At 54.3% G+C, this 19,418-nt stretch overlaps 1 protein-coding gene across 2 annotated transcripts in view; it reads right to left on the bottom strand.

The window, feature by feature from the left end:
* Nucleotides 1-8,753: 8,753 nt before the first annotated feature.
* TSPAN33 (tetraspanin 33) overlaps nt 8,754-19,418 on the bottom strand; it is a 29,787-nt gene continuing 19,122 nt past the window's right edge. For both annotated transcript variants that reach the window (XM_005281321.5, XM_042842249.2), the window contains exons 2-8: nt 18,985-19,042; nt 18,202-18,329; nt 17,018-17,092; nt 16,200-16,295; nt 14,991-15,119; nt 12,216-12,377; nt 8,754-11,414 (exon numbers count right to left, since the gene is read on the bottom strand). In XM_005281321.5, the coding sequence (XP_005281378.1) occupies nt 11,313-11,414; nt 12,216-12,377; nt 14,991-15,119; nt 16,200-16,295; nt 17,018-17,092; nt 18,202-18,329; nt 18,985-19,042 (750 nt within the window). In that variant the 3' untranslated portion in view covers nt 8,754-11,312. The remainder of the gene's footprint in view (nt 11,415-12,215; nt 12,378-14,990; nt 15,120-16,199; nt 16,296-17,017; nt 17,093-18,201; nt 18,330-18,984; nt 19,043-19,418) is intronic.

The following is a 19,418-nucleotide window of genomic DNA, read 5'->3' as shown; positions in this document are numbered from 1 at the left end:
TATATATGACACATTAACGCTATAGATTATTATTTAACTATCTATTACTTACCTATAGAAGAGCTCTGTATTAGCTCACTTATATTCCAGTAGATTGTCCAAGCCACTTTTAAGCCGCATTGTGCTAGATGCTGGACAGTCTAGACATAAAAAACCAACAGTCCCTTCGCTCTAGAATTTACGCTCTGTATTTCCCCTCTGGTTCCAGGCTGTCGTTGCCCCAGTTTTTGTTCTACATGCCCACCAGTGCCTACCCGTGGTGCAGACCCGCGTGTGGCGGCACTCACGTTGAAGGCAGCATGGATGTTTTTACCACTGCCTCCAATTCAGAGCAACTGTCGACAACATGGGGATAAAAACACCAGCAGGTCCGGTCCCCCCTAGTTCCCCTGGGTGCTGCCCGTGGAGCACTATTCATGGACAGGGTAGACAAATACCAGGGCAGCAAGGCCTTCAGCAACCCGCAAAACCTAGAGGTGGGGGGAGGGAGGTTGGACCCAAATGTGCCACCCCGGAACAAACCCACGAGCCCAGCTGCATATGCCGACAACACAGACCCTGGTCATCAGAAGGCAGGATCAAACCTGGGATCTCTGGAACTTAGTGCATGAGCCTCTACCGCATGAGCTAAAAGCCAACTGGCTTTTAGCTAAGGCTGTAGAGTAGATTCATTAATCTCTCGCTAAGTGGTCTTGGTGCCACTAGAAGGGACAGAACACCACACCCAGGACCAGGAGGTGTGGGTTACACATGCTGGCGCTCCAACAATCTGCTAATCTACAGTGCCAGGCAGCGAATTCAGCATGGCGACGGGGAAGTGGGTCCTAGCCTGCATCAGAGAGCAGACTACTGGCCCAGTCCCAGACAGAGCTCCCCCTTCATGTCGACTTTTAGGACAGTGAGTGTACATCTGGATGAAGAGGCGGCAGCATGGGGACAGGGAAATGGTGCCGGATCACCGGGGCACCCCATTTAAACCACCTCTATCTCAGTTTCCCCCTCTGTAAGATGGAGATAATATGCATGCTGGTAAAGTGCTCCGAGCGTCTTACACGAGAGACAGGAGCGAAAAGTTATGGTGCTAGTGGGGGAGGCTGCTATGATGCAACAGTTGGGGGTCTAAGGTCAAGCCTAAAAATATTAAGCCTGTTAAATGTTTTGCATTTAAATATACAGACACAGCTGCTTAAATAACAATCCAAGGTTCTTAACCTTCTCAAACGTATTGCACTAACCCCAAACACTAAACCCCCATTGCGCTAACCCCAAACACTAAACCCCCATTGCGCTAACCCCAAACACTAAACCCCCATTGCGCTAACCCGAAACACTAAACCCCCATTGCGCTAACCCCAAACACTAAACCCCCATTGCGCTAACCCCAAACACTAAACCCCCATTGCGCTAACCCGAAACACTAAACCCCCCATTGCGCTAACCCCAAACACTAAACCACCACAGGAAAGAAGGACAATGTGTTGTGCTAACCTGTCCAAGGTTTTAATGGTTTTTTAAAACCAAGGAATTTCAGCTTAGGTACTGCCCAGCTAAGGGTGAGAACTTGGCCCCCTCACAGAGTCACTTACTACTTCATAGCTGAGATTTTAGATGATCTGCTTTTAAAGTAGTGAAGAGATTCACAGGGAAAGATCCAGAGGGGGCTGGAAAAGGCCCTGGACTGGGACTCGGGCTCTATTCCTGGCTCAAGCACCAACTTCCTGTGTGACCTTCACTTTGCTTCTGTCTTGTCTGTTTAGACTATGAAGCCGGCGCTACACTCCAGACTTACACTGGTATAACTATGTCGCTCAGGGGTGTGAAAAATCCATGCCCGAGTGATGTAATTTACCGACCTAACCCCCGATGGAGACAGTGCTACATCGACAGGAGAACATCGCTCATCAACACAGCAACTAGCTATGGGGGCTGGATCACTTGGTGATGACCTGTTCTGTTCAGTCCCTCTGGGGTATCTGGCGTTGGCCATTGTTGGAAGATATCACACTGGGCTAGATGGACCATTGGTCTGACCCCATATGGCCGTTCTTATGTTATGTTCTTTTGCGGAGATGGATTAACTATACTGACAGGAGAGCTTCTCCCATTGGCCTAGGAGCATCTTTGCTTAAGCGCTACAGGGGCCCAGCTGCATTGGTGCAGCTCCGCGGATGCAGCATTTTAAGTGTAGATTTGCCTAACTGTGACACTAGCAGACCAGGTGTCAGCTCATGCCAAGGCCGCTAGGCCTCAACTGAAGACTGACAAATGTAGAGCCAGACTGGTTTCCAGCTAACCTGTGTGTTCATATTGGTAAAAAAGATGTTAAATTTAGAAGAATGGGTTTAGTCTTTATGGAACGCCTGTAGGATGCTGCATGTAGCAATCTCACTTATAACAGCTGTACCCCATGTTATAAGGGGTTTGCATTGTAAACCTCTGTAACTCACCCTGCAGGAAAGCAGCATTAACTAATGTAAGATGCTGGCTTCCTACAAAAGGCGTTAGTCCAGCCCACCACGAAGGCCCATTGAAACCAAACGAACCCTTGTGAATCATCAAAGAAAAAAAAGATTTTAACTGCAAACCTCCGTGTGAATTCATCCCAGCAACTTGAACTCCTGGAGGAAGGGAATAAAAATCGCCAAGAAGAAACCGGGGCTACGTCTACACTAGAGAGCTTACAGCGTCACAGCTGTACCAATGCAGCCGCTTTATGCCGACAGGCGAGAGCTCTCCCGCCAACATAATTAAACCACCCCCAATGAGTGGTATTGGTGGAAGAAGCTCTCCCATCGGCAGCGCTGTGCACACGCCCACTTGTGCTGGCGAAACTTACGTCGCTCAGGGTGTTGCTTTTTTCATACCCTTGAGCGACATACATTTTGCCGTCATAAGTGGTAATGCAGACATGGCCTGGGTCTCCGTGCTGCTTGGACTTCAGAAAGGGCAAGATTTCTAAGCATAAGCAAGGGATCCCCAGCTGCTTGGCCTGGGCTAGCCCTAGAGGACATCTAGAGCTTGCATATTACGGCAGCCTCTAGTACCTTTGGGAACCTAAGACTGTCACTCATGTATGTGTGTACCTTTACCTGCTTTAGCCTTGTAAATAACTCTCTTTTTCTTAGTTAATAAATCTTTAGATAGTTTATTATAGGATTGGGTACAAACGTTGTCATTGGTGTAGGAGCTAAAGTGCAATTGACCTGGGGTAAGTGACTGATCCTTTGGGACTAACAGTAACCTGAATATAGTGATTTTTGGTGTAAGGGACCATCTATCAAAAAGGCAAGCTTACCTGGGTGGTGTGATAGATTGGAGCTCCCATGGGGACTGTGACACCATGTTAAGGCTGGTGTAGTGCCTGAGGAGTTCACACCAAATACATGGTGAAATCTATGTATAGAACTCACAACCAATTTGGGGTGTGTAACTTACTACTTAACAGGCTGCTCTGAGGTTAGTACCCCACCCCTTGAGTCACTCCAAGAAGCTTGACAAACTCTTTGGGAGTGGAAGGGGGTCTTATTGTGCGTTTATACAGCTCCTAGCACAATGGGGCTCTGAGCACAGTTGGCCTCTCCAGGCACTATTCATACAAACAGCAGATCAAGCTGCTCCTTACAGGTGATTAGTAAAGAGCAACAGCTGGGTTGTGGCTTTTGTGATGTCTAATGAGGGTGTGGAAGATTTCCCCCCCCCCCCACTTGGTGCTTGCCTTAGAAACCTCCAGTCTGGCTTTCCCCAGTTTTTGCTGGAGGTCTCTTTGGAGAACCAGATAAGCGGAGCAGGGTCTTTCTCTGCCTTTAATGGACAGGACAGCAATGGTACAGCTTCAGCAGAGATCTCATCTCCTGCCTGTCCCGTGTTTGAGTTACAGAGACATTAACAAGAGAGAGATGTGCAGGCCTCAGGGGTGGGTATTGCTACCCCCCTTGTAACACTAAACTCGGCCTCCCTTATCTCACATGACAGCTCTGGCTCCAGCCATTCAGGAGCGGACTCTGAAGGAAGTCCCACGCTTGTCCAGCTAGGTTGGAGGGACAAGGGCGATGATGCGGGGAGACAGACAAACAGCTGCTCCCCGGAGGGAACACAAGAGAATCCATCGAAGGAAGTTTTCCTCCTTATAGGAGATTGTCCAGTGCTATCGGCCAGAGCTGCTCCCCCTAGGGCTCGGCCCTGATTGAGGACAGTCCTTTAACCAGCCCCTTTCTACTGTCTTGGCTTCTGAGCCAGGTCTCACCCCAGCAGAACTCTGAAATGCAGGCTGCCGTATTCTCTACCCGCAGGCCGCTCATCTGGTGGGACACGGCCCAGCTGTGATGCTGGGGGGATACTCACCGGGAACAAAGCCCACACCCCAAAGTGGCAGAAAAGAGAAGGCCAGGATGCAAATCCCTGCTGCAAAGAATTGTGGGAATATGGAGGATTGCAGGACAATTTGTTGGCTCCAAAGGGCGTTGAGAAGCACGGCTCTGTTTCTTCATTCCAGCCTTGAACAGAGGCCCCTGCATTAGCACCCCAGGATAGGTGTGTGCAGTGCGACTCGGCCATTCCTTGCCTTACTCACACACAGTGCGTTTGGGCTGCGCTTCCCAGGCCACCCCCAGAGTCGTTTGCACAGAGACGATCTAACTTTCTCCAGCAAGAAAATCTGCTCGCAGCCGGGCCCTCCAGCCGTAGGGCCAGGCCGGACCGGGCAGACTCTGCTCTTTTACACTAGTTTAAGTCTCCCTCGCCCCCTGGAGACACCAGCGCAGATTCCCTGACGCAGTCTCTCCCAGCCCGTGGAGCTGAAACCTGGCCAAGGAGCTGGGGTGGGGGGAGGGGGAAGAGGAGACACGCAGGGGGACCACACACCGAGCCCAATGCTGGCAGTTCCAGCCAGGGCTGAGCCCTCCCTGCCTTTCCCAGCAAGCTGAATGGAGCCAGCAGAAGAAAAACCCACCCCCATCACAGCGAGCGCGGCCTGCTGAAAAGCTGCGGCAGGGCTGGAGCCGTTCGAGCCGGGGAAGGCACCAAGGGGCCTGTTTCCAGGGAGGGGGCCTGGGGCCAGCTCCAGCTGCTGGCCTCGCAAGGGGTGTGGGGAGGGTTGGAGCCCAGGCAGCTGCTGGCCCTTTTCCAAACAGCCCACGGCCCCGTTTGTCGGGAGGCCAAGGAGCAATCTCAGCTCAAGACCCGGAGCCCCTTCTTATCCCCCTTTCCCAGAGGATGGGGCGAGAGAAGGGGCGTGTGGGAAGAGAGAGTTGTACTTCTGTGCTCTCACTTTGCCGTCATGTAACCAGTCAGGGAGGAGAGGGCTGTGACGGAGTAAGGCGTATTAACCTGGTACTTACCTCACCTGCTGTTCGCGTACAGGGAAGTGCCCCAGGAGTCTACCGGGTTTTTGCCTTTTGAACTGTTATATGGAAGAAGGCCAGGGGGGGCCCTGGACCTGATGAGAGATGAATGGGAGGGGAAGGCCACTCCCAAGGGAAAGTCAGTGGTGGAGTATGTCCTGACCTTCTGAGAAGGACTTGCTGAGCTCATGGGCTTGGCCAAGCAGAATCTGGCCAGAGCCCAGAGGAAACAGAAGGTCTGGTATGACCGCATGGCGCGGGCCTGGGCCTACCGCCACCGGGTGATGGTTCTCATCCCTGTGAGAAGAAAAACTCCAGGCCGCCTGGGAAGGCCCTTTCAAGGCTGTTAAGCAACTAAATGAGGTAAACTATGTGGTGGAGCTGTCAAACCGGGCGCACCACTACCGGGTGTACCACGTGAATATGATGAAGCCATATTATGACAGGGGGAATGTGGCATTGGCCGTGTGTGGGCATTGGGAGGAGCAGGGAGATGACCCTTTAGTAGATCTATTCCCTGAGACAGGAGCTGGCTCCCCCCTGGAAACAATTCCCCTCTCTGCTCGGCTAACCCCTGCTCAGCAAGTGGAGATCAGAGGGGTGCTGCATCTGTACCCACAGCTGTTTTCCACTCACTAATCTGACTGTCCACCAGGTGGAGACAGGATCGCACCCGCCTACAAGATGCTCCCCATTCCGAGTCACAGGGAAAACTGCTCAGGACCTGGAAAGAGAGGTCAATGACATGCTGGCTTTGGGGGGTGATCCAGCCATCTTCCAGCCCTTGGGCCTCGCCGGTGGTGCTGGTCCCCAAAAAGGACGGGTCGATCCGGTTCGGTGTGGACTATCGGAAGCTCAATGCCATCACAGTAGCCGATGCCTACCCCATGCCCAGGCCTGACGAGCTCCTAGACAAGCTGGGAGGAGCTCGGTACCTTACCACCATGGATCTTACAAAGGGCTACTGGCAAGTGCCGCTGGATGCAGATGCCAGGCTGAAATCTGCCTTTATCACCCCTCTGGGGCTCTGAGTTCCTGGCCCTGCCTTTCGGCCTCAAGGGGGCACCTGCCACCTTCCAGCGCCTGGTGGATCAGCTACTGAGGGGGCTGGAGAGTTTTGCCGTGGCGTACATTGATGACATCTGTGTCTTTAGCCAGACCTGGGAGGACCGTTTCCCAGGTTAAACAAGTGCTGGACCGACTCCAGGAGACCGGACTGACTATAAAAGCTGAGAAGTGCACGATGGGGATGGCCTAAGTATCTTACCTGGGCCACTGGGTGGGGAGCGGCTGCCTAAAGCCAGAACTAGCCAAGGTGGAGGCAATCACCCAAACCAAAAAGCAAGTCCAAGCCTTTATTGGGATGGCAGGAGATCATCAAAGATTTGCGCCTGCCACACTTTAGTTCCATAGCCGCCCTCATCACTGAGCTGTGCAAGAAGGGGAAGACAGACAAGGTGGTCTGGACCGAGGAGTGCCAGGAGGCTCTCTGTGCGCTGAAGGAGGCTCTGGTCAGTGGCCCAGTTCTGGTAACCCCAGATTTTGACAAGCCCTTTATGGTGTTCACTGACCCCTCAGACACAGGGTTGGGTGCGGTGTTAATGCAGGCTGCTGAAAAGGAGGAGAGAGATCCCATCGTGTACTTGAGCAAGAAGTTACCTCAGGAGCAAAGCTACACGGCCATGGAGAAGGAATGCCTGGCCATGGTGTGGGCCCTTAAGAAACTAGAGCCATATCTCTTTGGGCGACACTTCACTGTGTACACTGACCACTCCCCCCTGGCCTGACTACACCAGATGAAAGGAGCCAACGCCAAGCTCCTGAGGTGGGGCCTGCTCCTGCAGGATTATGAGATGGACGTGGTCCATGTGAAGGGGAGTGCCAATGTGATAGCTGATGTGTTGCCCCAGAGAGGGGGCCCTGAACTTCCCCAGCTCACTGGTTAGAGTGACCCCGCTCAGTTCAGTCTCGAAGGGGAGAAAAAGATGTGACAGAGCAGGGAGTACTAAACTGGTAATGTTGTGTGGGAGTTTTACTAGTTTACTGTCTGCATCAATACCGATGGTGGTGGGATATCAGGGTGCGACTCCACTTGAGGGAGGATACTTGAGCACGTAATCTGAGCCCAGGAATCTGGACAAAGGCTGGAGGAGCTGGGGTGTGTGGCTTGGGGTGGGGGGTGGGGAGAGAGACGGCTGGAGGGGATTTCAGTTTGGAGCTGTCTGGGGAAACAGAGGGAGGCCCAGCACCGGAATCTGGGCTCCCTACGCCCCAAGATGGACCTGACTGAGGGGTCCTGTTTTCTGCACCTACAAGCTCTGTTTTGACTGGGTTCCTGTTGTCTAATAAGCCTTCTGTTTTACTGGCTGGCTGAGAGTCACGGTGAATCACAGGAAGTGGCAGGTGCAGGGCCCTGACTCCCCCACACTCCGTGACAAGGGCTCACTGCAGCCCAGCAGGGCAGGGCAGCGAGCAGCAATGGGCCCCAATGAGAAGGAAGAGCTTGGCTGACCAGAAGGAAGAGTTTCCTAATAGCAAGGGGTCTGCTGGGCTGGGGACACTTATAAGTAGACAGGACAGCCTCCTAAATGCCCCAATCCTGTCCTGGCAGGCGTGCTGGAATAATCTGTGCTGAGAGCCACTGAACCAACCTGTAAACCCTGCATAGAATAGAATGGAAACCACTTCAAGCTGAGGGGTGAGGAGGGGGTAGCACCTAGGTGCACAGGTCAAGGAGCACGGCAGGATAGATTCATAGCCTTGAAAGGGACCATCATGCAGATTTAGCGTGACACACATCACGCCGGCCTCCAATTTCACCCAGCCATTCCTGCACTGAGACCAGCAGTTCAGCATCACCGCAGGGCAGGAGCTGCCGTCTTGTCCCCAGCACTATTACCAAGTTGCATTCCCATAGCACCTAGGAGCCCCAGTCACCGACCAGGCCCCTGTTGTATTCGGTGCTGTACAAACAGAACAGACAGATGCGTTAGGAAAGAAGAGATTCCCCAACACGCACAGCTCCAGGCTAGCAACCAATTCCCCTTCCCAGAGTACTGTTCAGTCAGGCCCGGGGGCGCCTGAGCAGCTTCTGCACCAGGCCCCTACACATGGGGGCAACACACACTTGGGACAAGCGCCACCCCACAAGCTTGATAGACAGCGGCTCTGTTATATGCACTGACCCAAGTAATGGAGCAGGCTCCTGTCGACTATGAAGACCTCGGATGCGCCTGCCCCAAAAAACAGAGCCCTCTACTCCTTGAACTGAAGGAGAATCTGCATGAGCAATATAGTGCTTATGACCCAGCTGAGCTGTTAGGATTCCATCCAGCAGAGGGCAGTAGTGTGTGCAAACACAGGCACACATTTTATTTCAGGGGAGGTGCAGTACAGAGAAAACCAAACTATAACTTCAGTCAGAACCCGATTTGATTTTATTCTCCACACAAGCAAAGGGAACACATCACAGAGGAGTTAATTTCACAGATAAATACAGAGCCCATGTGTTACTTACAAACATCCCAAAAGAGAGAAGTCTCTGCCGATCCCTCCCTTTGTACAGTGTTCAAAATATATATCTGTGCATGTTCCAAGAAGACTGTTACAGCCTCTCCATGCTAGGAGGAGATGCTGCCTCGAAGGGGCAGGAGAGCACATGGGCAGATGTCCATCCACACAGGTAACACACAGATCATGTGGGGTCTCATCTTCCACCTTGGTGCAGCTGGTGGTGTTTGCAAGGCGCACGCTGACTGAGCATTACTGGCAGAGGGGAAGGATGGTTATACCTTCCTCTGACTCACCTGGCACCAGCCCCTGGCCAAGATAAGCTACCCACAGGCATTAGGGCCGCAAGGGACTGTTACGGACATCTCGTCTGACTTCCTGTAGAGCACAGGCCGGAGAATTCCACCAAGTGACACCTGCATCAGGCCCATAACGGGTGGTTGAATTGGGGCATCTTTTAGAAAGCCACCCCGCCTCGCTGCAAAAAGCCCACCTGATGGAGAAGCCGCCCCATCCCTGGGGAAGCTATTCCAATGGTCCATTACCAGCACCGGTAACAATTTGCACCATATTTCCAGTTTTAACTTTGCCAACTCCTGCTCTTGGGTCTTGTTCCACCTTTGCCTGCTAGATTAAGGAGCCCTCCAGTTTCAAATATCTTCTGCTTGTGCGGGTAACTAACTAGATGGATCAGCCACGGGCTCGGATGCAGCAAACCCTACAGGGAGAGACGCTGTGCTGCTTTTCATTCATGTTCTCTCAGTCATACCCTGCCTGGTTCACCCACGCCAGGCTGATGACTGCAAATACCTGTTTCCCCGATCGCTTCCTGCCACGCGGCCCCTCATCACTGCCTTACACAATGGGGTGGGCATCTCTCACAAACAACGTTGGATAGGCATAGAGCGTTTGGATACAAAACTGTGTAACCTGTGCTAACAGTGCGACTTCGTCCCTTAGTGGTGACACCATGTACACAGGTTTAGGAGTGTTACTGGCTGAGCTAACAGACTTGGTCCTTTAGCTCAAACAGTAGCAGCCCACGTTTCTCGAGCCAGAGATCGCAGGTTCAATCCCTGTCGACGGACCCATCCAGGAGCAGTGTTATACATACAGCTTAGAGAGCTCAGCAAGAGAGTGGCTGCTCTGAGGGTTTAAAGATCCTCAAATTCAAGGCTTGGGGGAACTGAATTCAGTGTAGCCAGCCTGGTAGAAGCCGTTACATTAATGGCCCTGACAACTGGACTCTTCCGTGCCCAGAACAGGACACGCTACTCCACCGCTGTCTCTGCTCTACGCTTGAGGATCGGCCGCTTCGGCCGCTTCCCGCAGCCAAGCACCCGGGGCTGTGGGCACATTGGCCGGACCTGGGATAGCCAGCGCACCCTCCGATCTCTGGCCGTGTCCACTGAACTCGAGAGTCCAGAGCCAAGACCCACGCAGGCCTCCAGCTAGACTACAACCCCGCAGACCGAGGGCTTCCCAGAGCTGCTGCCTGCCACAGGGATCAGCTGGGAGAAACTCTGCCTCACGGGAGGTTTCAAGAGCCCAAAACATCATCTCCGAAGGTGACCCAGCTGTGTGCTGTGGGGATACCAGCCCGCCAGGGAATGTGGCAAGTCTGCCCCAGCGCGGCTGTCATGTCAGCCTGGGCATGGCCTGGAGGCCCTAGTGGTGAAAGGCTTCATATCCCGTGTCCAAGACCCACTTCAGAGTCAGATGGTGCCCCCAGACTGGAGTCAGCGCCCAGGAGGGCTGGGCTCCAGATCCCATTCCCAGCCCCCCCGCCATCCCCCCCGAGTCTGGTTTTTGGCAACTAGTTACATCCTCTAGCCCTCTCCCCTTAGCAGCCTCCTCCTGATACACTGAAGCCAGAGGAGCATCCGTAAAGATCAGTGCAGGGTCGGGGTCTGATCATTCTCCCGTCTGGTGTCACTCCCAGCTGGTCCAGGCCTGGGAGGGAGGAAGCTGGCTAGGCCCCCCTCCCCGTGCTCCAAGACCACACAGGAGGAAAGAAGTTTGTACCTGCATTATACCACCAAACCCCCCCCTTACCTCCCTTCCGTACCAGCCAGCCCAGCCCAGCCCCAATGCGCCAGCCTTCTAGGGGAAGACGCAGCTCTCAAGGCAATTCCCAGACAGGGCTGGGGCCGCTGGGAAATATTTTACTCTTTTCCCTCTTTAAAAAAAAAAAAAAAAAAAAAAGCTGCCAAAAAAAGGGACCAGGATGTCAGTTACTTGGGCGGGGATGCTACGGATGATGCCGGAGACGCAGCAGCCTCTCGCTGGCTGCCTGGGGGCTCTCCCGTGGTCCAGTCCCCTGCAGGGCAGGGCGAGCAATAGCAGGGGAAAATGCAGGTCTCTTCTTCCTCCTGGGGTGCGTGTCCCTCCCCAGGCCGTTCCCTGCCGCGGGACGAGAGGCACTTCCCCAGCAAGGAAGCACTCGCTCTTCCGGGGGGGGTTTCAGTACCAAGGATCTGCTCGGTGCTGCTGATTGTAGAGCTGTAGCTTGATCTGGTCTTTGATCTGGTTGATGAGGATCTGGGAGAGCAGGATTCCCACCAGCTGCAAGGAGAGGAGAGCGCCACAGGCTGAACAGACCTGGGAGGGCTCAGGCACGCTTGCTGCTCCAACCGGGGACGGCCGGCATCCTCGCCGGCCAATCCGTGCGCTCCCCGCCTGCGGCTAAGCCAATTAGAAAGCTCTCGCCAAGGGACAAACGCACGGCTATTGACGAGAATATCCGTCGTTTATGTTGGGTGCTTGGGAGAGAGCGATGGCCCAGGCTGGAGCCGGTCAAGGGGTGAGCAGGCCAGGCGAGGGCTCCCTCCACGCCCAGTAACTCTGCCGATCCCGACCCACAGCCTGTTCCAGCCCCGGGCTCCCACACACAGCTCTGCCACGCTCCTCAGCCCAAGGCACCGGTGCAATCCAAGGCTTCCTCAGGATTCCCCCCGGTTACACGCACCAAGTCAAAACGTGACCTGAAGGGGGTGTGGGGGGGAAACAGTCCTTCCCAGTCTGGATGCTTCTAGCATCCCAGCCCCACCACTGATGCGGGGGGCGTGAACTCATGCGTGCGCACAAATGACAAGCTACCCCCCTCAGATCTAGGAGTGCCCAATACCCTGGCTTCAGATCTAAGGGGCCATTCCCTTTTCATCCAGATGACGGCCCCTGCTCCAGATAACCTGGCTCTCCTTATCCTGCAGGGGCGTGGGGGCTATGCGGAGTAGGCTGGGCCTGTCCCTTGCTCCCTTCCACCAGAGCTAATGGGGGGCAGAAACTCCCCCCCCCCCCAAAGTTTGAGTGCAAACACCAGCCCCTCTGGCCCCAGCAGAGCGCCCCCGGGGAGGTGGGGGCTACCTGTGGAATGGCCAAGCCGAGCGCGATGCCCCCCAGCAGGAAGAGGTTGCTGTGGATCCAGTTCACCAGCTTGTCGATGCAGCCGTTGGTGTAGATGAACTCGCTGGCCTCCAGGTAGTTCATGGCTTGCATCCCCTGGCCACACATGGTGTTGATGACAGCCTGCGGGGAAGCACCGGGGCAGGTGACAGCGAACCAGGGCGCCAGGGGAGGGATAGCCTGGTGCGGCCACGCCTCACACACCGCCACGGGCCGTGCAAGTCGCTCCGGCTCCCTCTCACGCCTGTGGGAGTGGGGGGAGGGGTTGGGCTTTCCCTAATGGCATGCGGGACAGGCCCGGCTTCCTTAGCCAACACGTCCTTGTTAACATCAGGTTTCCCTGTACGCTCTCTCTCCCACAAGCCCAGCCCCCAGCCCTCCCCAGTTCCCCCGTCGCTGGAGTGTCTGGGCTCCGCAGAATGCTCCAGTGCTGCCCCCTAGGGAAAGGGCAGAAGCTCCGTCGTTTGTGACTTTTCGGGAGATTAGGCTGCCGGGCATCACCTTGTCTGGCTGTGGGACGGGCGGACTAGAGGGGATCCCGTCCCTTATGGACGAGGCAGCCAAGAAGTGCCATGACGTACGGGAACCCACGTGAGCTGCTTTCCCATCCCGCGGCACGTCCGTGGGGCATTTACCGACAAGCCATGCAAGTTTCACGGGACTCCTTTTCCACCCAGCATCTACGCCGAGGGTCTCCCCCTCGTAGGAGCTGCTAGGGCTGGGGGAGGGTATGCATCCCTTGCACAGCCTCGGTCTCCCTGACCCACTCAGGTGGGTCCCTACCTTGCAGGTCCCAGCCTGCCTGTGACTGGCGAGAGCTTGGGAAACTCCAGAATCAGGCCCCTTGTTTGTCACCCAGGATCAGTGATGGGCTCCCCCTTTTCCCTAGGTCTCAGAAACAATAGCCATTCCCAGCCGCGATTGGGGCAGGGCAGCACCGGCCACCTGAACTGGTTCCCCCGGACACCCTGCCTCCAGAGGGAGAAGAATTATACAGGGCCTACACCGATTCCTACACTCTCCTCCTACCACGGCCTTCTCACTCAGCTGAGGGAGCTTCTTCCACACCCAGCCAGGCCATGGCATGGAGAGGGGTCTACAGCCACCCATGGCTACAGCCTATCAGCTGGAGCTGTAGGAGCCAAGCGGCTACCAGCGCCCCCTAGTGGCATGAGGGTTTGTCCAGCTGCAAAGGTCACTAAAGAGGAGCTGGCAGAGGGATCACACGGGGGACATGAATCATAGAATGGTAGGACTGGAAGAGACCTCGAGAGATCATCTAGTCCAGTCCCCTGCACTCAGGGCAGGGCTATGTAATAACCAGACCATCCCTGACAGGTGTTTGTCTAACCCGCTCTTAAACCTCCAATGATGGAGATTCCACAACCTCCCCAGGCAATTTACTTCAGTGTTTAACCACCCTGACAGTTAGGAACTTTTTCCTGATGTCCAACCTAAACCGCCCTTGCTGCAATTTAAAGCCCATTTCTTCTTGTTCTAGCCACAGAAGTTAAGGAGAACAATTTTTCTCCCTCCTCCTTGTACCGACATTTTACGTACTTGAAAAACTGTTATATCAGTTTCTCAGGCTTCTCTTCTCCACTTTAAACAAACCCAATTTTTTCAATCTTCCCTAGAGGTCATGTTTTCTAGACTTTTATTCATTTTTGTGGCTCTTCTCTGGACTTTCTCCAATTTGTCCACATCTTTCTTGAAATGTGGCATCCAGAACTGGACACAATGCTCCAGTTGAGGTGGTATCAGTGCGGAGTAGAGCAGAAGAATTACTTCTCATGTCTTGCTTACAATACTTCTGCTAATACATCCCAGAATGAGGTTTCCTTTCTTTGCACCAGCGTTACACTGTTGACTCATATTTAGCTTGTGATCCACTATGACCCCAAGTACTCCTTCCTAGGCAGTCATTTCCCATTGTGTGTGTATGCGCAACTGATGGTTCCTTCCTAAGTACTTTGCCCTTATTGAATTTCATCCTATTTACTTCAGACCATTTCTCCAGTTTGTGCAGACCATTTTGAGTCTTAATTTTATTCTCCAAAGCACTTGCAACCCCTCCCAGCTTGGTATCGTCCGCAAACTCTGCAAGTGTACTCTCAAAGCCATCATCTAAAGCATTGATGAAGATATTGAACAGAACGGGACCCAGAACCGATCCCTGCAGGACCCCACTTGTTATGCCCTTCCAGCATGACTATGAACCACGGATAACTACTCTCTGGGGACGATTTTCCAATCAGTTCTGCACCCACTTTATAGTAGCTCCATCTAGGTTGTATTTCCCTAGTTTGTTTATGAGAAGATCATGCGAGACAGTATCAAAAGCTTTACTAAAGTCAAGATATACCACATCTACCACTCCCTGCCTATCCATAAGGCTTGTTACCCTGTCAAAGAAAGCTGTCAGGTTGGTTTGAAATGATTTGTTCTTGACAAATCTATGCTGTTACTTATCACCTTATTATCTTCTAGATGTTTGCAAATTGATTGCTTAATTATTTACTCCATTATCTTTCGGGTACTGAAAGTAAGCTGATTGGTCTGTAATTCCCCAGGTTGTCCTCATTCCCCTTTTTAAGGATGGCAGAGGGCACATGGAGGAGTCGTCCAATGCTACCCAGCTTAGAGACTTCCTTGGCCGAGTGCAGGGCAGTCACCAGAATTTGAGGGTGGCAAGGAGAAGTCCAGTTCCCAGCAGAACAGTGCGGCTGCTCTTACCTGGTCAGCTGCATGCAGGCAGCAAGAATAAGGCACAGAACAGCGCTCCCTGCTGGGGTTGTCAGCAGTGCAGTTGAAATACATGTTTTGGGACCAGTCCTTGTAGGAGACACCCCCACAGCAACTGAACTGTAATGAGACAGCACAGGTCAAAGAGGGCCAGGGAAGGAGAAATTGGGCAGATCTCAAAGGGCGTGTCTTTAAAGAGAGGCCAGGTCAATTTGAATGGGTTTTTAATGTTTTAGTAGGTCCTACGTAAACAGCTTCAAAACATACGTAGCAGGGGAATGAAAGACTTAAATACATACATTACTCCCCATGGAGAAGAAGCCATAAGAACCAGAGAGACTGTCAGTTTGGGTCAAATTTAAACTTGTTTGTAACGTGGCTTCATGCTTTGCCAGGGTGAGACCATGGGCGAAAGCAAAAGACAGGGAACTCTAAAGGAAACATGATTGCATTTCTCTAGCACTAGCCACATTCCCTCCAGCCTCCATCCCCAATCCAACATTTCTCATGGCCTATAGACAGCAATGGAAATGGGAGAACAGGGCTCTGGGGGACAAAGGGTCTCTGAGCAGAGGGGTGGGAGTATATTTAGACTCCAGATGTGCAACGCCAGCTGCACGACCGTCCTGGGACCAAGCCCGCGGGAGGAGAACAAAGAAGCACGTGTGCTTACACGAGAGAGTTCGGCGGGTACTTGTGACTAGCACGATTGGACTCAAACTGGGAGGGGTGTGGTCTGCGATGGCACCGCCCTCCCGCCGGAAGATGGGGGCCCACAAAGAAGCAGAAGGATGTGGGACTAGTGGAATGGGGTCTGATGGACAACGAAAGGGAACCAGAGAACCGTGGACAGCCGCGCTCACTACTCCAAGAAGGGACGAAGGGGAGCAGATCCTGGCCCTGCAGCCTCAGCGAGGAGAGACCGACCGTCTTACGTGCTTTGAAAGGGAACTCGGGTCAAGGCAGGAGAGATGATTTCAGGGATGTTTTAAAGAGAGGGGAACAGCGCGAGAGAGAGTTTGGAGGGCCCAGACCGTACCCCAGGCCTGGCTGAGGACCAGCCGTCCCTGCTACAGGGCGAGGAGACCCAGCCATCCCCATCACGGAGGAGGCCAGAGAGCTCGCCCAGGGCCAGTCACCCCATAGGAGGCAGGAAACCCGGCCGAGGGCCACGTGTGCTGGCTCTTTAACGGGACCCACCTCCTTCTGCCCATAGTCGATGAGGTTCTGCAGGTCCAGGTCGTCCCGGTAATGCACGACGGCGTTGTTGATGATCTCGCTCACCTTCCCGCGTGCCTGGGGGAGGAACGCCGAGAGGTTGCCAGGGAGATTTCCCTCCTACCTAGGTGCTTGCACGCCCCTCGCCACTGCAGCATCCGAACGCCTCCTCCCCTACAATTTAACCTCACAGCTGCCTGACGGGCGGGCGTCACCCCCAGTTTCTAGATCACATGTGGAGCCAGGGACCTGAACCCAGGTTCCCTGCATCGCAGGCCAGTGGCCTCACCCCAGCCTATCCATTCCTGCCCCCTCCACTTGTTTGGGGTGAGGCGGGGGACATACTGGAAACCAAAACACTGGCCACTGAAAGACAATGAGGTCAGGGACCAAACCCTGCGGCAGACCCACCCAGCCAGCTGCACTCTGGTGCCCACGCCCCAGCAGAAGGCTGATGCGTTTGGGTCGCCAAGTCTGCTGGGGAAGCCTTGGATCAAAACAAACTATTTTTAAAATCTTATTTAAATGAAAAAGAGAACAGTCTCTGTTCACCCCCCAGACACCTCGCCTCCCATTTGCGGTTCGGCCTCTTTGGCCCTCCGTCCCCACGTAGAACCACCTTTTCCCGGAGAATCGCAGTTTAGTGAGGGAAGAAATCTATTCTGTCCTCTCGGGCAGCTCCCTGCCAATCCAGGACTGGTCCTCCAGTTATGTTGGGGCATCCTTCTCCTCCCCCCCCCCCCCCCCCAACCCACCACCTCAAAAGAACAATGCTCACCCCAGCTCTCTGGTGTATTTACCTTATCAGAGAAGACAAAGCCCAGCACTCCAGCTGCCAGCTGCAGCAGGAAGACTATGGTCAGGCAGATTGAGAACTGCAGGAGAGAGAAAACAGCCGTCAGCAAATTGCCACCGAAGAGGAAACAACGCACCATCTTTTACGGAGCCAGACTTGCGCCACCATGACCCAAGCAGGGACGCTTGAAGCTGCAAGGTCACAGGGCAGCAGGACTCCAGGCCCGTCACATTATATCCCTGTAGTGCCTTTTTTACCGATTCCTATCTACTGACCACTTCACCCAGCACTGAAATGCAGCCACCTCTGGGGTGGAACAGAGCAGCTGCTTAACAATGCACAGAAGATTGGGACAGGAAGAGAGAAAGTCACTTTTTGAAACTGCAGGGGACGTCAGAGAGGCAGAGTGGAGTTAAGACCTCATCCTTGCAAAATATGCTCTGGGATCATCCCAAAGTGCTCAGAGCCTGGGTTTTACATCTCTTCTGAAAGACGGCACCTTTTGGAGTGGACCGTGCCAGGTCGCTGGTTCAGGGCTGAATCAGACAGAACTCACCTCCTATGGATTTGCCACACTGCTCTAAAGCGTCATCCATGTCTGTGCTAGCAAACAGATCCACCATTGAGAGCTGTATGTAACTACAGGAGATCTGTACAGACTCCAGCGTCTGTTCTCCCCCGGCTATGCAAGCAGCTCCTACCAACAACTGACTGGATGTGTGAAGGAATGAGAAACCCTCCGTCTCTTTAACCGAGACACCAATGCCATTAAAGGCACTTTGGAAAGGGTCAGTTTCCCTGGGAGGCGCATGGCTAAGTATCTCCTGGGGTGCAGGAGTTCCCCAGCTCTGGCCACTAGAGGGAGCCACGAACTTTCCTGTCATCAGCATGGCTGGGCACCAGCTAAGATTTCACACCAATGGGTGGGGGAAGGAAATGGGAGACATTGCAGAGAGACCCTGGGTCCCATCAGTCCTGACGGCTGCCCGAGGTGCCAGTCATTGAGGGGGGAACCCCAAGCCCACTCCTGGCGGTTTCTGGAGGCCCAGGTAGACAGCGGGGTCCCCATGGGGGTCCCCATGAGGCTTCCCATCCCCTGTCCTGTCTATAACCCCCATACGATTGTCCCCTTCTCCCCCCACCCCCCCCCGGCCCAGGCTGGGCTCCCGCAGCCTCCCGTCCCCTCACCGTCTGCAGCAGGCAGATGTTCTCACGCAGGGAGCCGATGCAGCCGCAGAAGGTGATCAGGAACATCAGGATGCCGACCACGATGAGCAGGATGGCGGGATCCACCGCGAGGCAGGCCATGGCCGCCTCTGCCAGGCGGGAGCAGAGGGGGTGGGGGAAAGAGGATGCGAGAGCGCAGAGCTGTTAGTCCAGCTGCACCACCCTGTCCGCTAAAGGAATCCAAAGGAGGCGGCTCTATGGGGTGGGGCTGAGGGAAGGCTCCTTTGGGGCCCCAGCCTCTCCCATTATCCCTGCTGCAACAGGCCCCTCCAGAGCCAGCCAGCCACTGGCGCCTTCCCCTTTCCCCAGGCCTCTCCAGTGCTTCTGACCCCGGGGCGAGAAGGAACAAGCCCAGATCAGGCTGCCGTAACTCCACGCGGCCCCAAGACCAGAGGTTTATCTGGTGATGGACAATGGCCCCAGATCGGAGCAGGCCTGTGACAAGCAGGGGTGGAGGTGGGGACGCGTCCAAGCCCTGTTTCACTGGACAAGAGCGGCAGCTTCTCCCCTCTCACCCCAGACGATGTCTGCCACACGCAGCGGGCCGTGCTCTCCACACTGAGACCTCACCCCCCCCTTAGCTGCGTTCTAGTCTCAGACCCAGGAAAGGCTCCGCTCTCCTCCTCAAACCCGTCTGCTTCCAGGGCAGCCAGTCTCCGGGGTCCTCCCCCACCTCCCACCAGAAGGAGAGATCCCAGAGCTCCAGCACGGACCTGGGGCAAGGGGAAGGCGCCAGTCGCTCACCTGCGTGCTTCATCAGCCTGGCGTAGATGCCCACGGCCACCATCACCATCGAGATCATCTGTGGAGGCAGGACATGGAGATTCAGAGCCAGCCGCCTGCTCGGGCCTTCAACCCACACATGCAGTGTCCCTAAATGAGGGGAGGGCACTGGGGGCCTCCAGAGGGCTCAGGAGATCCGCAATAGGATAAGGACCCCTCCCCCCATAGACACAAGATCAAATCCCTGTCAGCCCTGCCAAGGCAGAAAGTTACCACCATCCGAGGGGTGCTTGGGGCCTTGCCAAGTGTTAGAATATAGATTACAGGCTAGGGTGACCAGACAGCAAGTGTGAAAAATTGGGACAGGGGGTGGGGGTAATAGGATCCTATATAAGAAAAAGACCCCAAAATCGGGACTGTCCTTATAAAATTGGGACATCTGGTCACCCTATTAC

This window comes from Chrysemys picta, chromosome 1 (assembly GCF_011386835.1).
Source record: "Chrysemys picta bellii isolate R12L10 chromosome 1, ASM1138683v2, whole genome shotgun sequence".
Lineage (NCBI taxonomy): Eukaryota > Metazoa > Chordata > Testudines > Emydidae > Chrysemys > Chrysemys picta.
Note: the sequence above shows the minus strand (reverse complement) of the source record. Positions and strands in the feature narration are given on the sequence as shown.